This window comes from Scyliorhinus torazame, chromosome 22 (assembly GCF_047496885.1).
Source record: "Scyliorhinus torazame isolate Kashiwa2021f chromosome 22, sScyTor2.1, whole genome shotgun sequence".
NCBI classification, from domain to species: domain Eukaryota; kingdom Metazoa; phylum Chordata; class Chondrichthyes; order Carcharhiniformes; family Scyliorhinidae; genus Scyliorhinus; species Scyliorhinus torazame.
The window spans coordinates 87,234,977-87,256,573 of NC_092728.1; the positions used below are offsets into that span (position 1 = coordinate 87,234,977).

A 21,597-nucleotide genomic window follows, 5' to 3' on the forward strand; every position below is an offset into this window, starting at 1 on the left:
GGTTGGTGGCCTTCATGTTCGATAATGCGCAGCGAGGCAAGATTAAGAACGACAAGACCTTGCGGTGGAGGATCGAACTCTCCACCTACAATTACGAGATCTTGTACCGTCCCGGGAAGTTGAACGAGCCTCATCATGGACTTCAAAGGCCCCCTCCCCTCCACTGACCGCAACACGTACTTCCTTAAACTGATTGACGAGTACTCCCGGTTCCCATTCGCCATCCCCTGCCCAGACAGGACCACAACCACCGTTATCAAGGCCCTCCAAAGTATTTTTACACTGTTCGGTTTCCCCGCTTACATCCACAGTGATAGGGGGTGCTCCTTTATGAGCGACGAGCTGCGCCAATTCCTGCTTAGCAAAGGCATCGCCTCGAGCAGGACGACCAGCTACAACCCCCGGGGAAACGGGCAGGTAGAAAGGGAGAACGGAACGGTCTGGAAGACCGTCCTGCTGGTCCTTCGGTCCAGGAATCTCCCAGTCTCCCGCTGGCAAGAAGTCCTCCCAGTGGCCCTTCACTCCATTCGGTCCCTGCTATGTACTACCACAAACCAGACACCTCACGATCGTCTCCTGGTTTTCCCCAGGAAGTCCTCCTCTGGGACCTCTCTCCCAACCTGGCTAGCGACACCGCAGCACCTGAGCAGAGGGTCAGTATTGCCACCGGAAACCCTACCCAGCGCCGAACAGGCACCGACGCCCCTACAGGCGCCCCTCCCCCCTGCCCATTTTTCACCCCTGCAGCGCTGCCTAGGGGTGACGAAACTGCCTGGGAGGAAGTCACCACGTTCCCAGAGTCACAACCGCCGAGGCCCTCACCAGGATTGCCGCCGAATCTTAGACGCTCCACAAGGACGACCAGGCCACCCGATCGTCTGATTGCAGCACCATGAAAAAATAAACAACACAAGAACTTTCTCCCTTACCCTCGACAGCATGGTACCTGCAATACCTGGTCCTACCATGCAAAGGCGACAGTAACACTGGCCATCACCCCGCTGGGTCCTTTTTTAACAGGGTGTGAATGTGGTAATACCAGGTATTGCAGTACCTGAGAGGTGAATGACCATTGGCTAGACCGCGGGGTCTACCATTGGGTAATGTATATAGCCCCGCCCTGCGAGGCGGGGTATAAGAACCGATGCCGTCCCAGCAGCCTTCACTTCTGTAACATCGCTGCTGGGTACAGTTCTATCTGATTAAAGCTGAATCGATATGACTCCTCGTGGTCTCAAGAGTATTGATTGTGCATCCCGGTCGCGACTCACGGGAGGGTCACCGAGCAGTCGGTCGCGGCGTTCCCGATTGCGGGTGAAGTGCCCAATGGCCATGACCGGCTTTAAAGAATGCCTGTAGCGACCGGCCTTTAAATGTGAACAATGCAGTCTGACGGCGGAAGCGGCGGCAGACAGCAGGTCATGCGCCCAGCACGTACAATGATGTCACGTGCCCTGTACGATTGTGCTTTTGCCGCAAAATCACGGAGGAGAGACGCTGTTGAGGACATGGACTCCCTACTGTGCAGCAAACGGCCGTTCGGCTCATTGAGTCTGCACACTCCGAAAGAGAACCTACCTAGGCTCACTCCCCAGCCGTAACCCTGTAACCCCACCTAACCTGCACACACCTTTAGACACCAAGGGGAAATTTATCATGGCCAGCCTACCTAACCTGCACATCTTTAGGCTGTGGGAGGAAGCCGGAGCACCCGGAGGAAACCCACACAGACACTGGGAGGAAGTGCAAACTCCACACGGACGGTCATCCAAGGCCGGAATCGAACCCGGATACCTGGTGCTGTGAGGCAGCAGTGCTAGCCACTGTGCCGTCTATGATTGTGAACTAATTTACAGTAAGAGAAAGACCAGCTACCCATCCAACCTATCCTAAGGGCAGCATGGTAGCACAGTGGTTAGCATAGTTGCTTCACAGCTCCTGGGTCCCAGGTTCGATTCCCGGCTTAGGTCACTGTCTGTGCGGAGTCTGCACGTTCTCCCCGTGTGTGTGCGTGGGTTTCCTCCGGGTGCTCCGGTTTCCTCCCACAGTCCAAAGATGTGCAGGTTAAGATGGGCCATTCTAAATTGCCCTTGGTGTTCAAAAAGGTCAGGTGCGATTACGTGGATAAAGGGGACAGGGTGGAGGTGTGGGGCTTAAGTGGGGTGCTCTTTCCAAGGGCCAGTGCAGACTCGATGGGCCGAATGGCTGCCTCCTGCACTGTAAATTCTATGATTCTAAAAATAATTAATTTATTTTACTCCATTGCAATTTTCTTCTCGCCCCTAGCGGTGCACTAAGGCAGGCTTTTGCCTGCTTCCGTAGCTAGTTATTCTTGGAACTGTTCGCTAGTCTGTCGCCAGGGGCTCACAGCTTGAGAAGTGCCAAGCCACATCAAGCATGGCTGACCAGCAGTCTCTCCTGCTCTTTCACCTGCCATTGGCATTTTGGAAGGATTTTTGCAGGTTGACATACTCTATGTGTTTGACTGGACTATGAATGCACCTCCCTCAAATCCTGGGGTGGAACTCGAATCCGGAGCTTTTCGGAGGCAGAGAGGCTACCCACTGTGCCACAAGACTGCCTATGTTATTGTACAATGCTTCAGTAAAGGATCTTGCCAATTTAAAAAAAAAAGGAAAAATGCGGCATCATGTTTTAACTGTACCACAATGGCTGTAAAGATACAAAAAGATCACCAGTGTGTTATACCTCAGCAATTGAAGTGAATTGGTAGCTCTGCTTCCTTAAAGGTAAGGTTAATTTGGTAGTGTGCTGAAAAGAGCAAGGAACTGGCGAAGTTTCAAAAGTCACTTTCTATAAACCTTAACGAGCTGATGTTCCCCAGAATTTCTAAATTTCACCGGTTGTATCAATTTAAGGATGTCTCAATAAAATGTAAACTATTCAGCCAAGCGGTACAACACAAAGGAATTTAATTTTAAAAAAATGATTGGAATAAACTCCCTGCTGCCTCACGGCGCCGAGGTCCCAGGTTCGCTCCCGGCTCTAGGTCTCTGTCCGTGTGGAGTTTGCACATTCTCCCCGTGTTTGCGTGGGTTTCGCCCCCACAACCCAAAGATGTGCAGGCTAGGTAGATTGGCCACACTAAATTGCCCCTTAACTTGGAGAAAAAAAATGAATTGGGTACACTAAATTTTTTTTTTTTTTTTAAAAGAATGATTGGAATAAACTAATCAAGAAACTACGTCATAACTACATTTAAATTTGGATTTCATACAGATTTTTTTCCAGGGTTGTTGGGGTGTAAAGTGAAGTGATTTGGGGTTTGGAGGTGCACATCCCACTCCAAACTGTCCACAATTCAATATAGGTTGGGAAAACCAACAACTCCTTCCATTTATATAGCACCTTTAACATAATGAAACAGGAGTGTCATTGAACAAAATTTGATTCTGAGCCACATGGAGACATTGGATGGCCAAAAGACTTGGACAGCGAGATACGTTTTATTCAGAACCTCACCCAGATATGGTCGCGGAGTGTGGAAAATGGAAGTGTCCACGAATGCTGCCATTGAGAAGATGTGATTTGGCACCCTGTGGGCACTGCCTTCAAATCCTTGCTCGTTCCTGATTAAAGAGTTCGAAGTGCATTTTGGCGCAACGTTGGGATGCGGCGTGGAGTGAATCTTTGAGCAGCTGGAGATCAGCACAAGGTTATTCGAGAGGCCATGGTGTTACTGGAAGCTCCAATCTCAAATTAAACATGAGTGGGTCGGGAAGAGATCACAGTGTAAATGATTCTCATCAACTTTGATTTTCTTTTCCAAACGTATCAACAATTTGCCATCAGCCTTTCAGAATTTCAAAGGGCGGAATTTTACGGTGGTGGTGGGACTGTAGAATACGATGAGCATTTTAATAATTCATTAACTTTGGCGGGACCAACCAAAAAATCCCACCAGCAGGAGTGAAAGAAAACAGTGCCCATATAACTTCTACACGTGAAGCAATAACTGATAGTTGACCACGAGGGTATTTGAGAAACATTTAATTGCTTTTGCTGAAGTGGGTAGTGAATTGTTAATTAGAAGTAAAAGGATTTTTCCACAAAATGGTTCAAAAACACACTTTAAAATACAGTAATGTTAAAGAAGAAAGCTAACTAACAAATCAATGCACACAACTGACTATAATATAGTATAATATGATTTAGCTATCAACACTGTCAGTTTGTTAACAATGAAAACTAAATGCTGTTCAGGAAACATGGGGTATGTATCATGTTATTTTAAGCATTTAAAATAATACCATCCAGATCCTATGATTACTGAACAGCATTTAATTTTAATTCTGCTAATTAAAGGTGAGCATATGTTTCAAACTGGCTACTCAAAAATCAGTTTGTTCCAAAACAAATGCCTGAAATATGTTTTAAAATATCAATCGGCATGGGGTTTTAGTCGATGTCTGGGGTTACTATAGTCTTCCTGTTTGTCAGACGTGAAAGTGGTTGACTTTATTTTTCCAGACTCTCACTGTACTATTCATATAATTTGTATCCCTATGTTTACCAATCACCGAGAGTTCCGCTTGCTTTCAATGTTCCAAAATACACGGATTGAAATCAGTAAAGTCCAACATAACTTCATGCTTTCTGTTTCTCTCAACCTACAACATCACAAGATACTGCCAATCGTTTCAGAAAATATTTGAAGCTTTGCTTTGTACGTGTGATTATCAAGAGTGTTTGTCCTTCCTGCTTGACTGTCCACAAGAAACTATTCTGGCTCTGTCTGGTACCACTTTTGAAGAAAGGTCAGAGCTTGCACAGACTGCTATAGGTTTCAAAAGGTAAATTGCTTAAGACTGTGGGATGAATCTGGAGTCAAGCCTACTTGAGCAAAGCTATCTACTTCTGCTTCATCACACAGCCACTTTGTTCCTGAACAGCTGGTTTACACTCCACATGTTTAGAACTTGGTGCAAAGCATTTTGTAGCAGATTCGTTATTGGTTTACGACCTCTTTAACGGCGCTTAACATCAGTTGTCCCGAACCTAGAGCAATAATCAAACATCCTCCGAAGTCTGTGCAGGTGCTGCTACAGTTCATTTTGTGAACCTTACTGATAATCATTTGTTTAATCTACAATTATACTATTTGTAATGTGCAAAATACATTCTTCCATTGATTCATATTATTAATATTATTCAGAGTATTAATTCAAATTACAGTACAGAAAAAGCCCATTGGGCCTGATTGGGCTATTGATAGTGTTTATAGTAAAGTTGCCATAGTCCCAGGTGATCATAGGCTGCTTTCCCTTTTGAAGGGTAGAGCTGACTGGTGGTGATTTAACCTGAGGGTCACCACACCTCAGGCGAGGGGCAAGGTTGAGATGGCAGGGCATTCAGGAATAACCTCAGCCCATACGGGGTTTGAACCTAAACCGGCCCCCGTGTTTATGTGTACATAACCTCCTTCCACCCCTCCTCACTTTAGCTCTTTGTCTAACCCTCGCAGTACATGCATCTATTCCTTTCTCACTCACCCGCTTATCTCTATTTCCCAACTTGATGTTGATTTACCATTGCCGTTCTCGAGCAGGAATTCAAAAAGCTGATTAGCAATGGCAAAATGCCAGGCTCTTGTTTTGAAAAAAGCTAGTGGATTAGTTTTAAACTTCAGCTTGAATAAATCCTTCTTTACAAGAATTCTGTCTTCTCTGGGAAGCTTATCAAAATCACTTTTATTACTTCAGAAGAAGGTTCATAAAATGGATGATGGAAACATAAAACAGTAATTTACTGTCGGGAATAAGTATATCAACATTTTATTTGAATGTCTTCCCAAGAAAATATAATTAGCTCACGAGCCATCTTGTTAAACACCCACTGAAGTGACATTTAATTGGATTATGAAATAAGCACAAAACATGACACCAATATGACTATAATTTCAGAACATGATAACAAGGAGGGAAACTGTAAATGGTGCAAATCTCAGTTGAGAATAGGAAATGATGGAAATAAACCACCATTCTTGCAGTGAATCATACCACATTCTTATATCATCAGGGTGGCGGCTCTCTTGTCACTGGGCTAGTAATCTAGGAATCCAGGGTGATGCTCTGGGTTCGAATCCGACCATGGCAGATGTTGAAAGTTTAATTCAATACAAATCCGGAATTAAAAGTCTAATCATGACCATGAAACCCAATGATGACCATGGAACCTTGTCGCAAAAACCCATCTGGTTCATTAATGCCCTATAGGGAAATAAGGAAATCTGCCATCCTTACCTGGTCTGGCATGCGTGCGACTCCAAATCCACCAGGTAGTTAACTTTTAAAATGTTCTCTAAAATTGTCTAGCGGGCCACTCAGTTCAAAGGCAATTAGGGTTGGGCAATAAATGTAAGCCCAGTCTGCGACACCCACATCCCATGAATGAATTTGATTGGAAAGAAAGGGTGGGCAAAGAGAAAAAGGGAAGAAAATAGAAGAGGGTCACCAGGAAAACGTGCAAAATACTTGTACAGGTTGAGCATCTCTTACCTTATCCGAAATTCCGAAAACCAGAAAATTCTGTAATCCGCACTTTTTTTTTTTTTTTTTCAAGCGCCGACATGTCGTCATGAATGGGAAATCCCACAAGGCTCCTGGGCGGTGCTCAGTTCCCAAAGCACCGCACATGCTCAGTTCCCACCGCGCACCGCACATGCTCAGTTCCCACCGCACATGCTCAGTTCCCACCGTGCACCGCACATGCTCAGTTTCTAACGCACGGCACGCATGCTCAGTTCCCAACGCGCACCGCACATGCTCAGTTCCCAACACTCGCCGCACCTGCGCAGTATATCCCTAAATCCAAAAATTTCCTAAATCCGAAACACACTCGGCCTCAAGTATTTTGGATAAGGGATGCTCAACCTGTACAGAGAATCAACCCTAATGTGGGTTTTTTTGCAGCTTTTTTACTCACTTTTAAAATTATTCACAAAGTGAGACATTCCAACTTTATAGTTCTTAACTTTATAATCCTCACCCTGTGCCTATAGGTTTATTTTTATACACTTGAAAAACCTACTAAACAAATGATCGACCGCTTTTAAAGGGGCAATTCCACACTATTGTAAACCAAAACAAAATCTTTAACCAAAACTTGAGCGTCTCTTTATATTTCGCGAATAACAAATAATCAAATCCCTTAAAGGGAGCTGAAACTATAAGAAAATTACAAAGAAATATCAAAATTAAATTCAAATGTTGTTTTGGGGGCACACCTTACCCAAGGAGTGCCTCCAATTGTAGCTACTTAACCTTAATTGACACAAATAACATCTTAGAATCCCTACAGCGCAGAAGAAGGCCATTCGACCAATTGGGTCTGCACCAACCCTTCGAACGACCACCCTACCTAGGCCCAATACCCCACCTTATCCCGGTAAGACCACCCAGCCTTTGGACATTTAGGGGCAGTTTAGTATGGCCATTCGCCTAACCTGCACATCTTTTGACTGGGGGGGGGGGGAGGAAACACACACAGGCTTAGGGAGAATGTGCAAACTCCACACAGTCACCCGAGGTCGGAACCGAACGCTGTTCCCTAGCTCTGTGAGGCAGCAGTGCTAACCACTGTGCCGCCGTGCCACCCTTATTGGCCTTTTACACACCTGCCTGAGATGTATACCATCTCATGCATATCTCTCTCTATTCCAGGCTATTAAACCCATTATCTGCAACTTGACCACATGTGTTATTTGACCTAAGGATCTTATCAATTATGTTCCTCAGAATCTTATCAATGAAGCTTGTTTTGGTCTTATTTCACAGCTGGTCAGTCGAAAAGACAAAGCGACGTTTGAGAAGCTGGATTACTTAGTGACTAAAGAAGACAATTACAAGAGAATGCGCGAATTCATCAGCAGCTTGAGGATGGTTCCCTGCATCCCTTACTTGGGTAAGTCAGACTTTTCTTTGATTGATGAAGGAAGTACATTAGGCCACTGCCTGATATTACGCAAAATGAATCCATCTACCAGCGAAAAGGGGAGATAATGTGGGTCACATGCCAAGTTTTGAAGTGTGCCTCTGCGAATGTCAGGCTCGTGATTCATAGTACAGTCATGCCTGGTGCTCTGAGCGTCTTTTTTTCTTTGTCCTGATTGCCACCAGATATAACTGAATGCTTCTCGTCGCGAATGAAGATTTTGTTCCGAAACTTTTTTTTAAAAATAGTGCTTGAAGAAAATGAAATGTTTAAACTAAGTTTGTTGCTACAAAATTCCAGCCAATTTGTGGTGTCGTTGACACAGTTATATTGTTTGAATGTTGTGTACCTCTTGTGTAGCTTGGGGCTCCATTTATTGTTTGTATGTCTACTCTTGCATTGCTTCCTGGGCAGACACATCACAAATGACTGCAGAGGGTTGAAGGGATTATTTCCATTCACCACAGTGACTGGAGGAATGCTTGACCAGAGCTTCAGGTTTCTGACTTGCACTTTGAACTGTTGTTTGTCAGCAAGATGACTATAATGTTACAATCAAACGTTCCAGCCTGAAATCTCATTGTGAAGGTAGCTGACAAAATATGTCATATAATCCTCCCTGTTCTCCATTTTAATTAATGTACTTTTATTTTGCTAACTTTATTGATTGTGAGAGATTAGCAAATGAACCAGCCTCTCAAATTTCAGCCCTAACCCAGTTTTATGAAGCAATAAACAGTCGGCCTGACTGAGGACTGCACATGGCCCGTTGCAACAGCTGCAACCCGGATCATTTTAAAAGCTACCTTTAACCCTTTGAACCTATTGCGACTCGTAAGCTTCACACATTTCAGATCAAGGGGATTTTCAGGCTGTGGGCAGCAATGTATCAAGTCTTGTGACACAGTTGGTAGTGCCCCTGCCTCTTAAGCTGGAAGGTTCGGGTTCAAACCCCACCCAGGGAGTTGCTGGGCAAGGAATGCACTTTCATAACACAGGCCAACTATCAACTGCAAACTGCAAAACCCTTCGAATGTCAATGGTGGGCAGTGATGCACTATCAATTATGACGAGACGACAGCAGAGAGTAATCGAGGCTTTTTTACATAGATGTGTGGCCTCCTACAGCTGCTGTCGAAATGGCTGCAGTTCGGAGAGCGCACACATTTATACTGCGCCTACTGGGCAGAGCCAGCAGGCAGGGATCTACCCCCGTACCTGTAGTACAGGGTCCATACCGTAATACCCTCGTATGCAGTGCAGGATATACAATATAATACAACAGTGGTAACTACCACAGGCAGTGAAAATGGGAGCGATTCCTGGTCAGCTGTATGATGGAAAGAACGTTGGAACCTTTACCATCACTATCCATAGCTGCATGTAAAGGTGCATGTTGCCAGTGCAACTCGGAACTGTAATAAACAGCAATGTATTGTTCTTTGTGTGTGTGTGTGTAAAGAGGAGTGCGAGCGTGCGTAGTGCGGTGTGTGTGCATCTGGGGGAGCATGGGTAGGGGAGTGTGTGCGTGCATAAAAAGGAAGTATTGAGTGCCCTCTAGCCTTGAAATCATCTGTTGTGTTTTAAATCAGTTTGAAGTTGTTGACTGTTTCTAAAGATTAATGTGATTTTGCAAGCTGGCCTTTTAAGCCCAGATTTGCCCCTCACATCGCCACCCCACCCCCCCATCCCACAAAGACTGCATTGTTAAGACCCAAAATGGGGAATTATATTTGCGCTCATGCCAAAACCAAATCCTTTAATGCTGCATCATAGCCTGGGTTTGCCTGTAGAGAAGGAAATTTGTGTCACTGGCAGGTGCCCACAAATGTTTGTCAGGCTTTAGAGCACAGGCTTCCCCTCATCGGGCACCTGTTTCAGTGTGGCATCACCTCCAGGTGAACCATGGTATTTACCGAATCGACAGCTAAGTTCTTCAAAATGTCAGAAGAATCCCCACTGCTACACGAACTCCAAATTAGGAAGTACAAAATAGACAATATAAATTAGATTTCAATGATGGAGAAGATTGGGAAATGCAAATGCGATTAAGCAAGAGATAATAAAGATTATTAACAATAACCTACAATATTAATTACTTCATAGGGAATGAATAATCGGTGTTGGCCAGCAATAGAGGTGGTTGAGGGAAAAGGTGGAGAGGCCCAGCTTAGGTATCATCAACCTCCATGTGGACACTGATCCCAGATTCACAGATAGTCTCACCCAAGACGATTAGAATGTTGCTGATGTTGTGCTCGAGTGGATCCAAGGTTAGGTGGTTTGTGGAAGGAAGTGGGATAATCATAGAAGCCGTTGTAAGCAACACAGAAAAAGGGAAATCAGAACCTCTACTTCAAGTTAAATTGCGGCAATCGAACACGGGTCAAAGATTCAAACTGGCAAAAGGCTAATTGAGAATGAATGGCAGGAAACTGTTCACCCAGAGTGCTGAATGCAGATAGGGTGCAGCAAAACCCTTGGAATAATTTAAGAGGCAGGCACACGTGGTGATTACAGTAAACAGAAATCAAGATTTATTGAGTGGAAAACTGCATGCGCTGGAAGTTGGACAATAAGAACAGAGAGTGCCAGAAACGTGCAGCCATTCAGTCAGCACTTGGAGAGTGAAAGCACAGACTTTTTTTTTTGTTAGCTTGAGCAGATGCTAGCTAGCTGTCAGTAATTTCCCTCAACCCCTTCCTGTATTAAGGATGCAGGTTCCAACATCTGCATGCTGAACAGCAGGTCTGCATCCAGGATAGGAATATATGATATCTATTTGGAGGGGAAAGTGCGTTGGTTTTGCTTTTGAGTCTTTGCCCAAAATGATACTCACAGTTGTAGCCTATGCCTGGCGGGATTTCCTGTGAACACATTAAGTGCCCCGACAATGTGGGAAGAGAGAGTAAATTGGGGCCCGAACGTGAACAGTCAACGGACCGTCTGTGGCTGCACTCGGCTCGTCTGCCACAAAGTAAAATTGATGAATTGGATGGGTGGAAATCTGAACTCTGATTTTTATGTTGTGGCGGCTACTAAATTCTCTGCTGCTGCACGAGCTGAAATCCTTTAGTGGCAGTTTGGACAGGAGGGCCTGCAAGCTGCGATTGATTAATTTTGTGTTGCACTTAGCCTGTGATTCTAGACAGACTGTGTCTAAGAACTTTGTTTGAACCACTTTTTAAAATTCTGAACTGAAGCAGACTTTGATTTTTCCAGTGCTGCCTGCCATACAAAAGGAGAGGTTTGGGCACAACCTCAACAATTACTTCTCACTTTGCAACAGAAGACATAGAAATGTCATTGCGTTTGTTCACCCCTCGCAGTTGTAATGAATAATACCCGTTTAATTTTACTTGGAACGGAAACGAGCTCCTGTCTCTAATTTCCTTTGATTGGCATTTCAATATTCGCCAACTCAATGCAGATTAATGTCCTCTCAATTCTTTCACATTGACTCTTAGAGGTCTGACCGGTTATCCACATCCATTAATTTTGGTGGCCTCCAGTCACCTTTCCCTGCACTCATACCTCCGCCAGTGAGAAACATTCTGGCTCCTTGAGCCTATCCAGCCCAGTGCGTTTTTGTTCTCTACTGTCCTTAGTTTTTTAGTAGCTCTTCTTTGTGTTTTTTTTCCAGCTTGGCTAGATCCTTTCCGGAGTGTGGTTTGCAGGACTGTGCACAATACTCCCAGCTGTGGCCAGCGGTCTGCATCATGGCAGCATTATTTCCTTTGATCTATACTTCTTGCCTGTTTTTATACAACCCAACATCCCATTAGTTTCTTTGACAGCAGCCAGATATTGGCCTGATGTCTTGCGGGATCTATCAACTGTGAGTTACAGATTAATAAAAGGTACCGTCCCAGGAGTAGTTACGTGTATTTTTCCTGTAAGCTAGACTTAACTATAATGAAAGATAATCCTGGTCTTCTCTTCAGTGATGTCCCTTTGGGGTTGGGTTTACTTGCCTCTATGGCACAGGTCAGGAGGTGCTGAGGCTGCACCGAAAAGTGTTTATTGTTTTAGAAATGCCTGCTCCTGATCTCCAGTGTCACTCGACCTGTCCTGCTTCCAATTGCGCTGAGGTTAATTGTAAGAAACAGCATAAAAGTGGAAAAGAAAGGATTTGACTTGGCTTCTGCATGGGCGATGCAGGAAGTCTTTTTTTTCTTGCAAATGTGCTTGTCTGTCTCGTCCACCTGGGAGTTGGAAGGTGGTTGGAGAAGGTTAATGTTGGGGATTAGATTTTCGAGAACAGTTAAAGCAAGGGTCTGTATCCATTCTCATGTAGATTATAATCATTGATTTTCTGCATGGGTCAAGTCCAATAGTTGACATGATGATCGTTCCCTATTGCTGAGATCGTTGGGTGCCTTGTGGGAAAATCTTGGAAAACTGGTCATCTGTTAACTGCTTATTGATTTTATGGCTGTCGATCAGATGTACCAGATGACTGCTGTTTGTCAGTTACCGCGCTTTCGAAGTCATTGGTTGTATGAAGTACTTTGAGACAGTTGGATGCTGATGAGGTCTATTCCAACTAATTTTCTTCTTTCTCTTCCAATCCAAATTGATTGTGAATATTGAATTGGTAATGAGGCTCTGCAATGCCTCATCTTCGATCAGTCCGTATATTCACAGTACATTTGGGCCTGATTGCTGTGTGTAAGTGGATGTGTTTTGAATGTGTTGAAATTGGGCCTGTGGCCTGCTGTGAAGGTCATTTCGATACATAAGCAACTACTGTCAGAATTTAAAATTAGACTTTTGCGGAACCTAGTAATAAAAATATTTGAATGTACTGTGTATGCTCAGGATAAATTGAGATTTATTTTCTGGTTTCGTTTCAACAGGACCAATCATTTGAGAAGTTTATTATATTAAGTATATGTGGGTATGTGCATTTCAAAACCACCTTGACTGTTTACCCTCTCACTTCAGCCATAAACGTCAAATGCTTGTTGCCTGTGTTGTGCAGTGGGAGCCTGTTAGTAATCGATGGACCTGACAGCTGCCAACCCCACCCCTGCAAATTTGTCCAAGATTATATTATTCAAAAGGTCTTCATTGCTTAAAGCTCGTCTACCCCTGTGTGCTATTTCCTTCAAAATCTCCCACTGAAGCATGTGAATTGAAGTATCGAACATTGTTATTTCTTTCTGCTTTTCTCCACTTGGGCCCTAGGCCAGTTCAAAATGAACACTCCAGTGATTTCAAATGGAATTGAAGCAGTAGGTTAATTCAGCATGTTGCTTATTTCTCTCCTAACTCAGCCCAGACCTGCACAACGCTACCTATTAATTATTTGTAATTATTAATAGTATCAATTGATTTTTTTTATTTGGAATGTTTGCAATTCGATACTGCCGTAAACCTTGAATCTTGTGCTCTCTTTACGTTGCATGTGGTTGCAGTCTACTGCACACAATGGTCCTTGGTCCATTGGTAAATGTTGGCGAGTAAATAAACACATCTATGTATGTCCCCTTGCTATCAAGGACAATGGGACACTATTGTGTGCCTACCATTCTGTAATCTGATATGGCTATGACTCCGATTGGTGACGACATCTGGCTAATCGGTGACATCTTTTGGCTATTTTTTAAAAATTTACTCATGGGATGTGGGTGTCGCTAGCTGGGCCAGCATTTGTTGCCCATCCTTAACTGTTGCCTTTGCTTCACAGCTCCAGTGTCCCCCAGCTTGGGTCACTGTCTGTACAGAGTCTGCACGTTCTCCCCGTGTCTGCGTGGGTTTCCTCCGGGTGCTCCGGATTCCTCCCACAGTCCAAAGATGTGCAGGCTAAGTGTATTGACCATACTAAATTGTCCCTTAGTGTTCAAAAGGTTAGGTGGGGTTACGGGGATAGGGTGGAGGTGTGGGCTTAAGTAGGGTGCTCTTTCCAAGGGCCGGTGCAGACTCGATGGGCCGAATGGTCTCCTGCACTGTAAATTCTATGATTCTTAATTGCCCTTGGGAAGTTAAGAGGCAACCACATTGCTGTAGTCTGGGATCACAGGTAGGCTAGACCAGGCAGATTTCCTTCCCTAAAGGACATTAGTGAATCAGGTGGGTTTTTATGATGATCGACAACAGTTTCATGGTTATCATTAGGCTTTTAATTTTAATTTCAGATTTTTATTGAATTCATATTTCACCACCTGCCTTGGCGGGGTTGAAAAGAATGATCTCCAGAGTTTTATCCTGGATTTCTGGATTACTATTTCGGGGACAGTACCACTACGCCGCTACCTCCCCTATAACTCTCCTCCTCCTTGCCGTGCGAGTGACAGTTTTGCTACTGAAGTACCATCACCGGTGTCCTTTTGCTGAAGTAACCAATTTTATGAGATAGGTGGCTAGGGACCACTCCCATGAAATTGGACATTGCAGAAGACATTATTTGTCACAATCACTGTTTAATTACATGTGCAATTTACTGCTGTAATCTCACCAGACGTCTTTGTTTACATGTCCGCGACTCGATTTTGTGAAATAACTGTTGCCTTTGATGACACGGGATTGAATTTAATTCCGTTAACAAAGTGAGTGACGGATAATGAGATGGAGCTTGGAGATGCTGAGATAGCCAATGGGAACCTGGGTTAATTGCGATCAATATAGGAAGTCCTCGGACGGACAACATGTTTTTCAGGAACCAATTGTATTATGAGTCAAAAGGTCGTAAGTCTGAACCAATTTTCCCAGGGGGAAGTTTTAATGGGGGATAGGTTCCTCAACCAAGGTAGAAAATCACTTGTGGGGTGCCAGGCGATGTTAAATGCTTTCACCTCTTGGCCTGTCAAGTTGCTGAGATGACTGTTGATGCCTGCACGCCTTAGCTCAAGTTCCTCGGTTATTGTGGGGGATATAATGAAGCCATCGATCGCTGCCAGTCGCGGTCCGTGAACAACTTCTATGAGGCTGAGTATGTATTCAATACAACAGAAGGGCATAAATGCATAGTCGCGATGATTGTGCAAAAACAATTTAACAATATAAACGCTTGTTTCCAACCTAGGAAAGTCAGCTCAACCTGCCCAGTCATAGAGATGAGCGGCACAGGACGTTAATATACACAAATGAATGTACTGGCGTGGCAACATAAGTCGAAACTGACCTTGTGGGGTGCCAGTTTGTAAAAGTTGCAAGTGCCATTCATTGTAACTTGAACGTCGTGAAATCGGGGACTTGGCTGTAATAATAAAAGCCTGGCCTAATGACAGTAGTGGAATAATCTGCTTCCTCCCAGTAGATCTTCAGGATCTCACTGATTGTTTTAAATATTTAATTGCTTCAGCCCAATTTATTAATATGGTGAACTGTTTGATAGGCCTGGCTTTACCTGCATCTGTGTCGCCACCATTTGAACAGCCTCGTTCTTTACTGGGGCCACTTTTCAAAGCAATGGAAAAAGGAGGCCAGTTGAATCTAAAGGCTGCTGCCTTGAAAGGATATTTTTCTCTCTCTCTCGGAAATGAGCTGTAAAACATATATTTTCAATGCACACCCTTCTGTCTGAAAATGCAAGGCCAAGGAGTAAATATTTCCATGTTTTCATTAAAACTCGCAAGTACCGGAGACTGCTTCACATTTCGGTAAACATTTCAACCAGCCAACCATCAACAGGAACAGAGCTTTAAATGCATGCATAGGTGCCTCAGTATTAAGAATTATGCTAGCTGTACTTTTAGTGTTGGGCCATGTGTAAAGTCCACAGCTGGATTCTGAAGTCCAGTCGCATATCTGGGAAAACCCCAGCTGTAACACTGTAATTCAAACCATGTTACAATATTAGCAATTAGCATTTTCTACTGCTAATCTTTGAAGAGGTGTTGAGCTTTGACTTTGCTGCACTTTAAGTAATGTCTATTGCCATTGCTCAGATGTACTTCTATTTCATCAACTGAATTCACCCCCGTTAGCTGCATCCTGCCTCTCGCCCCCATTCTGAAACTCTTTTATCGGCGGAGGCCGTCAATGTTAACGACCGATTGAAGACGAGTACAGAGGCGAATCCCTCCACAGTCAATGTTTCAAGTGCATTTCTGTATTTGAATCGGAGCGCTCATCTATCATTTAAAACACAGCAATAGCAATATCGCTTCACATCCACCATCTCACTGCCTTGGTCGCATTTGCCTCAATTTAAGATGATTCCAATAATAACGCTTTGTGCATTTTGTCATCTTTAGGCTTTAGGGCCCAAAACCTGAATTGCAAGGTTCAATAAAAGATTGTCTAAATGATGGTGATGCTCAATACAATGGCAGCTGTTGTCCATGTTCTTTTGTTACATACAAAACAATGGGTATAGCATTTACAGCATAGTTTCAGCTGCACTATACCTCATGGTAAGTGGTACCATCATGTTTCAGTTGTGGATTCGATGTGGTAGCATTTCCACTTTGAGTGCAACTGGGGAATTGTGCCTAGAGTGAAATCGTGCTGGTTAGGTCTGCTAAAATTAATTTGCTCGATAGTGTAAAATCTCCCATGAAACAACATAATTTGGTCATCTAATGGAATGGAATTGTTTTTTTCAAAGATGTTCCTCATTAGGTTTAAGATTGGTATTAATACAACGGAAAATGAATCCTTGACCAAAAAGGAGCATTTTAATATGGTTGTCCGGTCTACCACCAGTGATTTAAAATCACTACTGGTCACTTTAGCAAAACTTTCCCGAAGTATTTAGTAGTTTTGTCAGCATACCAAATCATTTCTAGGTATGATGAAACATTTTAAACACGCCTACCGGTATTTCTGAGCCCAAATACACAAATGCAATTTCCCAAGCCAGTGCAACTGGCAGAGAATTGGTCATTTCAATGGTCCAATTATGGGCAGAGTCTGATTGGGATGAAGTGAATCTTGGACAATGCCAAAGATAGCGGTGAACATGAGTGTACGTGATTTTTGCCTGTAACTCGCCTACATTTTAAATTTCCCCATCCTTGGCGTTGGTGCAGCTGAAGCTGCCTGGATTGGGCTGGGATCTGAGCACCAACGTAATGGGAGAGCGAGTGAAAATGCCAAGCCAGTAGTAGTAGGTGCAGCATCACTGCAAGGTTGCCCATAGCCCTCGCGTCCAGATGACCCAACAATTGCATTCATCTGGGTGTAAGATACTTCCTGTATCACAACATAATTATAACCCTGCTCACTGCAGACAATATTGGGCATTTGTACAAGAGGAAGATTGCATTAGGGAAGACAGAATGATGCCACTTATACCCGAGATGGGATTGGATTTTGCAACTCTGTGCATTCTGTGGCCATGCTTTTTTTCTGAAAATGTTCTCAACTTGAAATGATTCAGATTGAGAGAACATTTGGAAGGAAACTTTTATATTGCACTTTTTTTCATCACTTCTGAGGCATACCTTCTTCCTTCAGAGATTCCACCACACCCCCCACACACACCTTTGCTCTTTTTCCAGACATCCCAGGCTTCATGGTGTACATAGAATGCAAATTTTAACTTCTTCCTATAGAATGCCAATTTTAAATGAAAACTTAATGCCTAATACAGACTCTGTTTCCAGCATTTTTTTCTCCATCACAAATGTGCAGTTTAAAGGATCCAATACATGTTCATTCTGATGGTCTATACAACATCTGCCTGTGCACTCGTCAACCATGCTGGGCCCTTCCTTTCAAGATTGGGTGAACTACCCAATAGCTACTCTCTCTATCATCTGCACCATTTAATTATTTTGTTTCTCTCTCCCCCTCTCCCCCTCTCCCCCTCTCTCCCTCTGTGTCTCTGTCTCTGTTTCTGTCTCTCTGTCTCTGTCTGTCTCTCTGTCTATCTGTCTCTGTCTGTCTCACTCTTTCTATGTGTGTGTGTGTCTCTCTCTGTGTCTGTCTCTCTGTCTGTCTCTTTGTCTCTGTGTTCTCTCTCTGTTTCTGTGTCTCTCTTTGTCTCGGTGTGTCTCTCTCTGTCTCCGTGTCTCTCTCTGTCTCTGTGTCTCTCTGTCTCTGTGTGTCTCTCTCTGTCTCTGTGTACCTCCCTCTGTCTGTGTGTGTGTGTGTCTCTCGGTCTGTGTGTGTGTGCGTCTCTCTCGGTCTCTTTGCGTCTCTCTCGGTCTCTGTGCGTCTCGTCATTTTGCAAAACATCCTCCTCACATCATTACTTTTCTCTTTGCAAAAGTAATATTTCTGGGAATCTGCCCTCTGCCATGTATTTCTTTCTGGAAGAGAATGACCTGCTCCCAAGCTTATAATGCTGCTGCCGAGGGTTCTAGCCAGAGGTATGTGAGAGAATTTTGTGCGCGAGTCGAAGTCTGATTTTTCCATCCCTTTGGCAAGTATCTGCAGGTTCCTTCCTAGTTGGTCCCTAAAGGTTCTCTAACGCTGCTGAGAATATAAAAGTTGTAAAGGAAAGAAAATATCACCAGGTACCAGCGATTTGAATTTGAAAGAGACTTATTATTTCTAGATGCTGGCAGACCTGCTGAGTTTTCCCAGCGTCCTCTGTTCTTGTTTCCGATTCCAGTATCCACAGTGTTTTTCCTAATTTTATTATTTCTGTGTTGTCTAAAATATACAAAATGGTACCCATCACCTTTCATGTCACTATTCTTTTTTTTTAAGCAAAGTCAGTTTCTTACCTGTATTACCACCTTACCTTATACCTTTTGTCTGATCGCCAAGTGTCAGCCAGGAAGCTGATGATGATACGAGACTCCGTGCTTCTTCAGCTAAGTCAGATATGTTCTGGAATCTCAGATGCTGCAAACCTCTAACCGGGTGGTGGGGAAGTGTCCACATTGGTATCTTGTGGCGTCATCCAAGAAAAGGCACTGGACTCAGTCGACGCTCCACATAGCGACCTCTACAAAGTCGACGCTCTGCATAGCGACCTCTACAAAGAGATGTTTTACAATCGCTAGACTGCCGAGAGCAGAACCGTCTTCCAAATGGAGTGCGTGCAATTGTTTGTCATACCGCACAAATGTCAGTAACCAGTCTGGCTGTGGAAACAACTGACTTTGTACTTCTGTCTATTGCTTGGACTTTTTTGTTTTGCCAGGCTTTTCAAGATCAGCTGTTTAAAACCATCACAGGCAATGCTCTTTTTAAGCCAAGGCACCATGGGAGCTCCTGGTGAAAGTTGACCGTAGCTACGCGCGGGTTCCTAGGACGAGTGATAACCGACAGGGTGGCACTTACCCCGTTCAGGTTAGATAGCAAGCTGTTTGCACATTGCCATGATAAATCTCATGTCATCAGAGCCAATTATGTTCTTTCTTGGCCCATTCCGTGGAAGGCCTGCAGATCATCACCCAGCAGTTTTGTGTCTGGCACCAAGAATCACAAGTCTATCCATCAACTGTGCATATGGTTGAGGTAATGTTCCAGTTGGCGCCTCATTCATACTACTGTCACCATCCACTGAAAGGCACAGCTGAGTTCAAGTCAACAATTTCAGCAGCACGCAATCAGGAGAAACTGCCCTGGAACTTAGTGTTTGTTTCCTGAGCAAGCTACTGACGTTCTGAGGGGCACAAATGTCATGAATATAGACAAGAGTATATGCACAAACACAAATTGAATGTGTCTCTTTAAGGCTGTAAGAAGTGGGCAAGTCTCTACCTGTGTCAATTAAGATCTTTCACTCCCACAGCCACTGCTCCTCAATGAGAATCGAGTGACAAGGCAAGAGACGTGAAGGCTTTCGAAAGCATGCAGGAAAGATTCACAAAAATGTTTTCCGGGTTGAGGGACTCGGTTACGTGGTAGATTGGAGAATTGAGGTTATTCTCCTTGGAGAAGTGAAGGTTGGAAGGGTCAAGGTTTGATTGAAGTGATGAACATCATAAAGAGGTCTAGACAGAGTGTACAGAGCAAAACAGCTTGCATAGGCAGACAGGCCGAGGGCATCAACTTAAGCTGGTTATTTAAAAAATTTTTTTTAAGAGTACCCACTTATTTTTTTCCAGTTAAGAAGGAATTTAACGTGGCCAATCCACCTACCCTGCATATCTTTGGGTTGTGGGGGTGAAACCCACGCAGATACTGGGAGAATGGGCAAAATCCACACAGGCAGTGACCCAGGGCCGGGATCAAACAGGGGTCCTCGCCGCCCTGAGGCAGCAGTGCTAACCACTGTGCCGCCCCCAACTTAAGGTGGTTGGAAAAATGATTTACAGCGATATGAGGAAAGTCTTTTTATGCAGCAAATGGTTGAGGTATGGAATGCACCACGTGAGAGTGTGGTTGAGATCGATCCGATCTGAGTTTTCAAAAGGGCATTGGGGACACGTCCGAAGAGACAACATTTGCAGGGGCAACAGGAAAGGGTGGGGAATGGGATTAATTGAGTTGCTGATGCAGAGAGCTAGGATGGATTCAATGGGCTGAATGGCCTCCTCCTGTGCTGTAACCGTTCTATGATTTCAACCATTTGAGCCTTGACTCGTACAGCTTGGCCGCAGCTCAAGGCCATATGACATGAACTCAACGCCTGGACATAGTGAAAATCTTTGATGATGGGACGACCCAAGATTAACTTCTTCCCTGAGCTGAAGGAAAGTGAACAAACTCATCCATGGTGGACAGTTCAATCAATTTGTAAATAGAACCTAAAGAACCATGGCGTGTTGAAAGGGGGCGGAAGAAAGGAAAACTGCTAAACAGACTAACCGCAAATCTGAATTCCTCCTCAAATGTGCGATCGCACCTGCCTCTGGAATAAATTGGACAAGAGTTGAGACAAGTGAATGTAACCTCCAAGCTACAAATTGATTGAGATATCATTATCCTTAAAGCAGATCATGCTACATAAACCCACCCTGGTAAAGATATAAATTTAAAAAGGAATTTCCCACCGCACGCATGAAGATGCATTATACAGTAGAGGAGATTAAATTTGGACCAAATTAAGAGTCAATTATAAATGGTAAAATAAAATGGTGTTCCTTGTTTTGAATCTTTTCCTGTTGTTTGTGGCTGAGGCAGATTCTTTGCCACAGTGATTTTGAAGTTCCAGTGGGATTGTGGCTGATGTAAACTGCAATTTCTGGATACAACCTCTTTTTTTTAAAAACTGTATTCCGCCCTTTCCCAAAGTTGATGCTATTGCACCCAAGGTTCATTTCAATTGAAATTCTCTATCCCTGTAATGGATTCTAAGATGGAATAGAGATAGGGCCTTGAACCTGAGACCAGCAGGGAGAAAGAGAGTTGGGTTACTGCTCCATTTACAGCAGCTACTTCTGACACCGTAAAAGCAGCCATAAATATAAAATATATTTCAAAATTGTTATTCTGGTCACTAGACCTTTCTTCCCCCTAATGAGTTGGGTATTCTATAGAAGGTAATTAATTAGCTCATGTCTGGCGAGACCTTAACTATTGTGTTATGGTCTAGTTGATGAATTTGTTTGATGTCCCAACTTCTGAAAGACCACCTTTCTTGCAATAAACCAAGAAGAACATATAAACACCTGCTATGTCGCCATTGTCCTGGTCAAACTGCTGTCTCTGTTTGGAAACAAAAACTAAAAAACTACCGAGAATCATGAACATCACCCAGTCCATCACGCAAACCCGCCTCCCATCCACTGACTCTTAAACCTCCTGCTGCCTTGGGAAAGCGGGCAGCATAATCAAGGACCCCACCCACCCAGC

The 21,597-nt window shown here is 43.9% G+C and overlaps 1 protein-coding gene across 5 annotated transcripts in view; it reads left to right on the forward strand.

Moving 5' to 3' along the window:
• LOC140399187 (ras-specific guanine nucleotide-releasing factor RalGPS1-like) overlaps window positions 1-21,597 on the forward strand; it is an 839,817-nt gene that overhangs the window by 295,175 nt on the left and 523,045 nt on the right. For all 5 annotated transcript variants that reach the window (XM_072488521.1, XM_072488520.1, XM_072488522.1 and 2 more), the window contains exon 9: window positions 7,797-7,923. In XM_072488521.1, coding sequence (XP_072344622.1) covers window positions 7,797-7,923 — 127 coding nt within the window. The remainder of the gene's footprint in view (window positions 1-7,796; window positions 7,924-21,597) is intronic.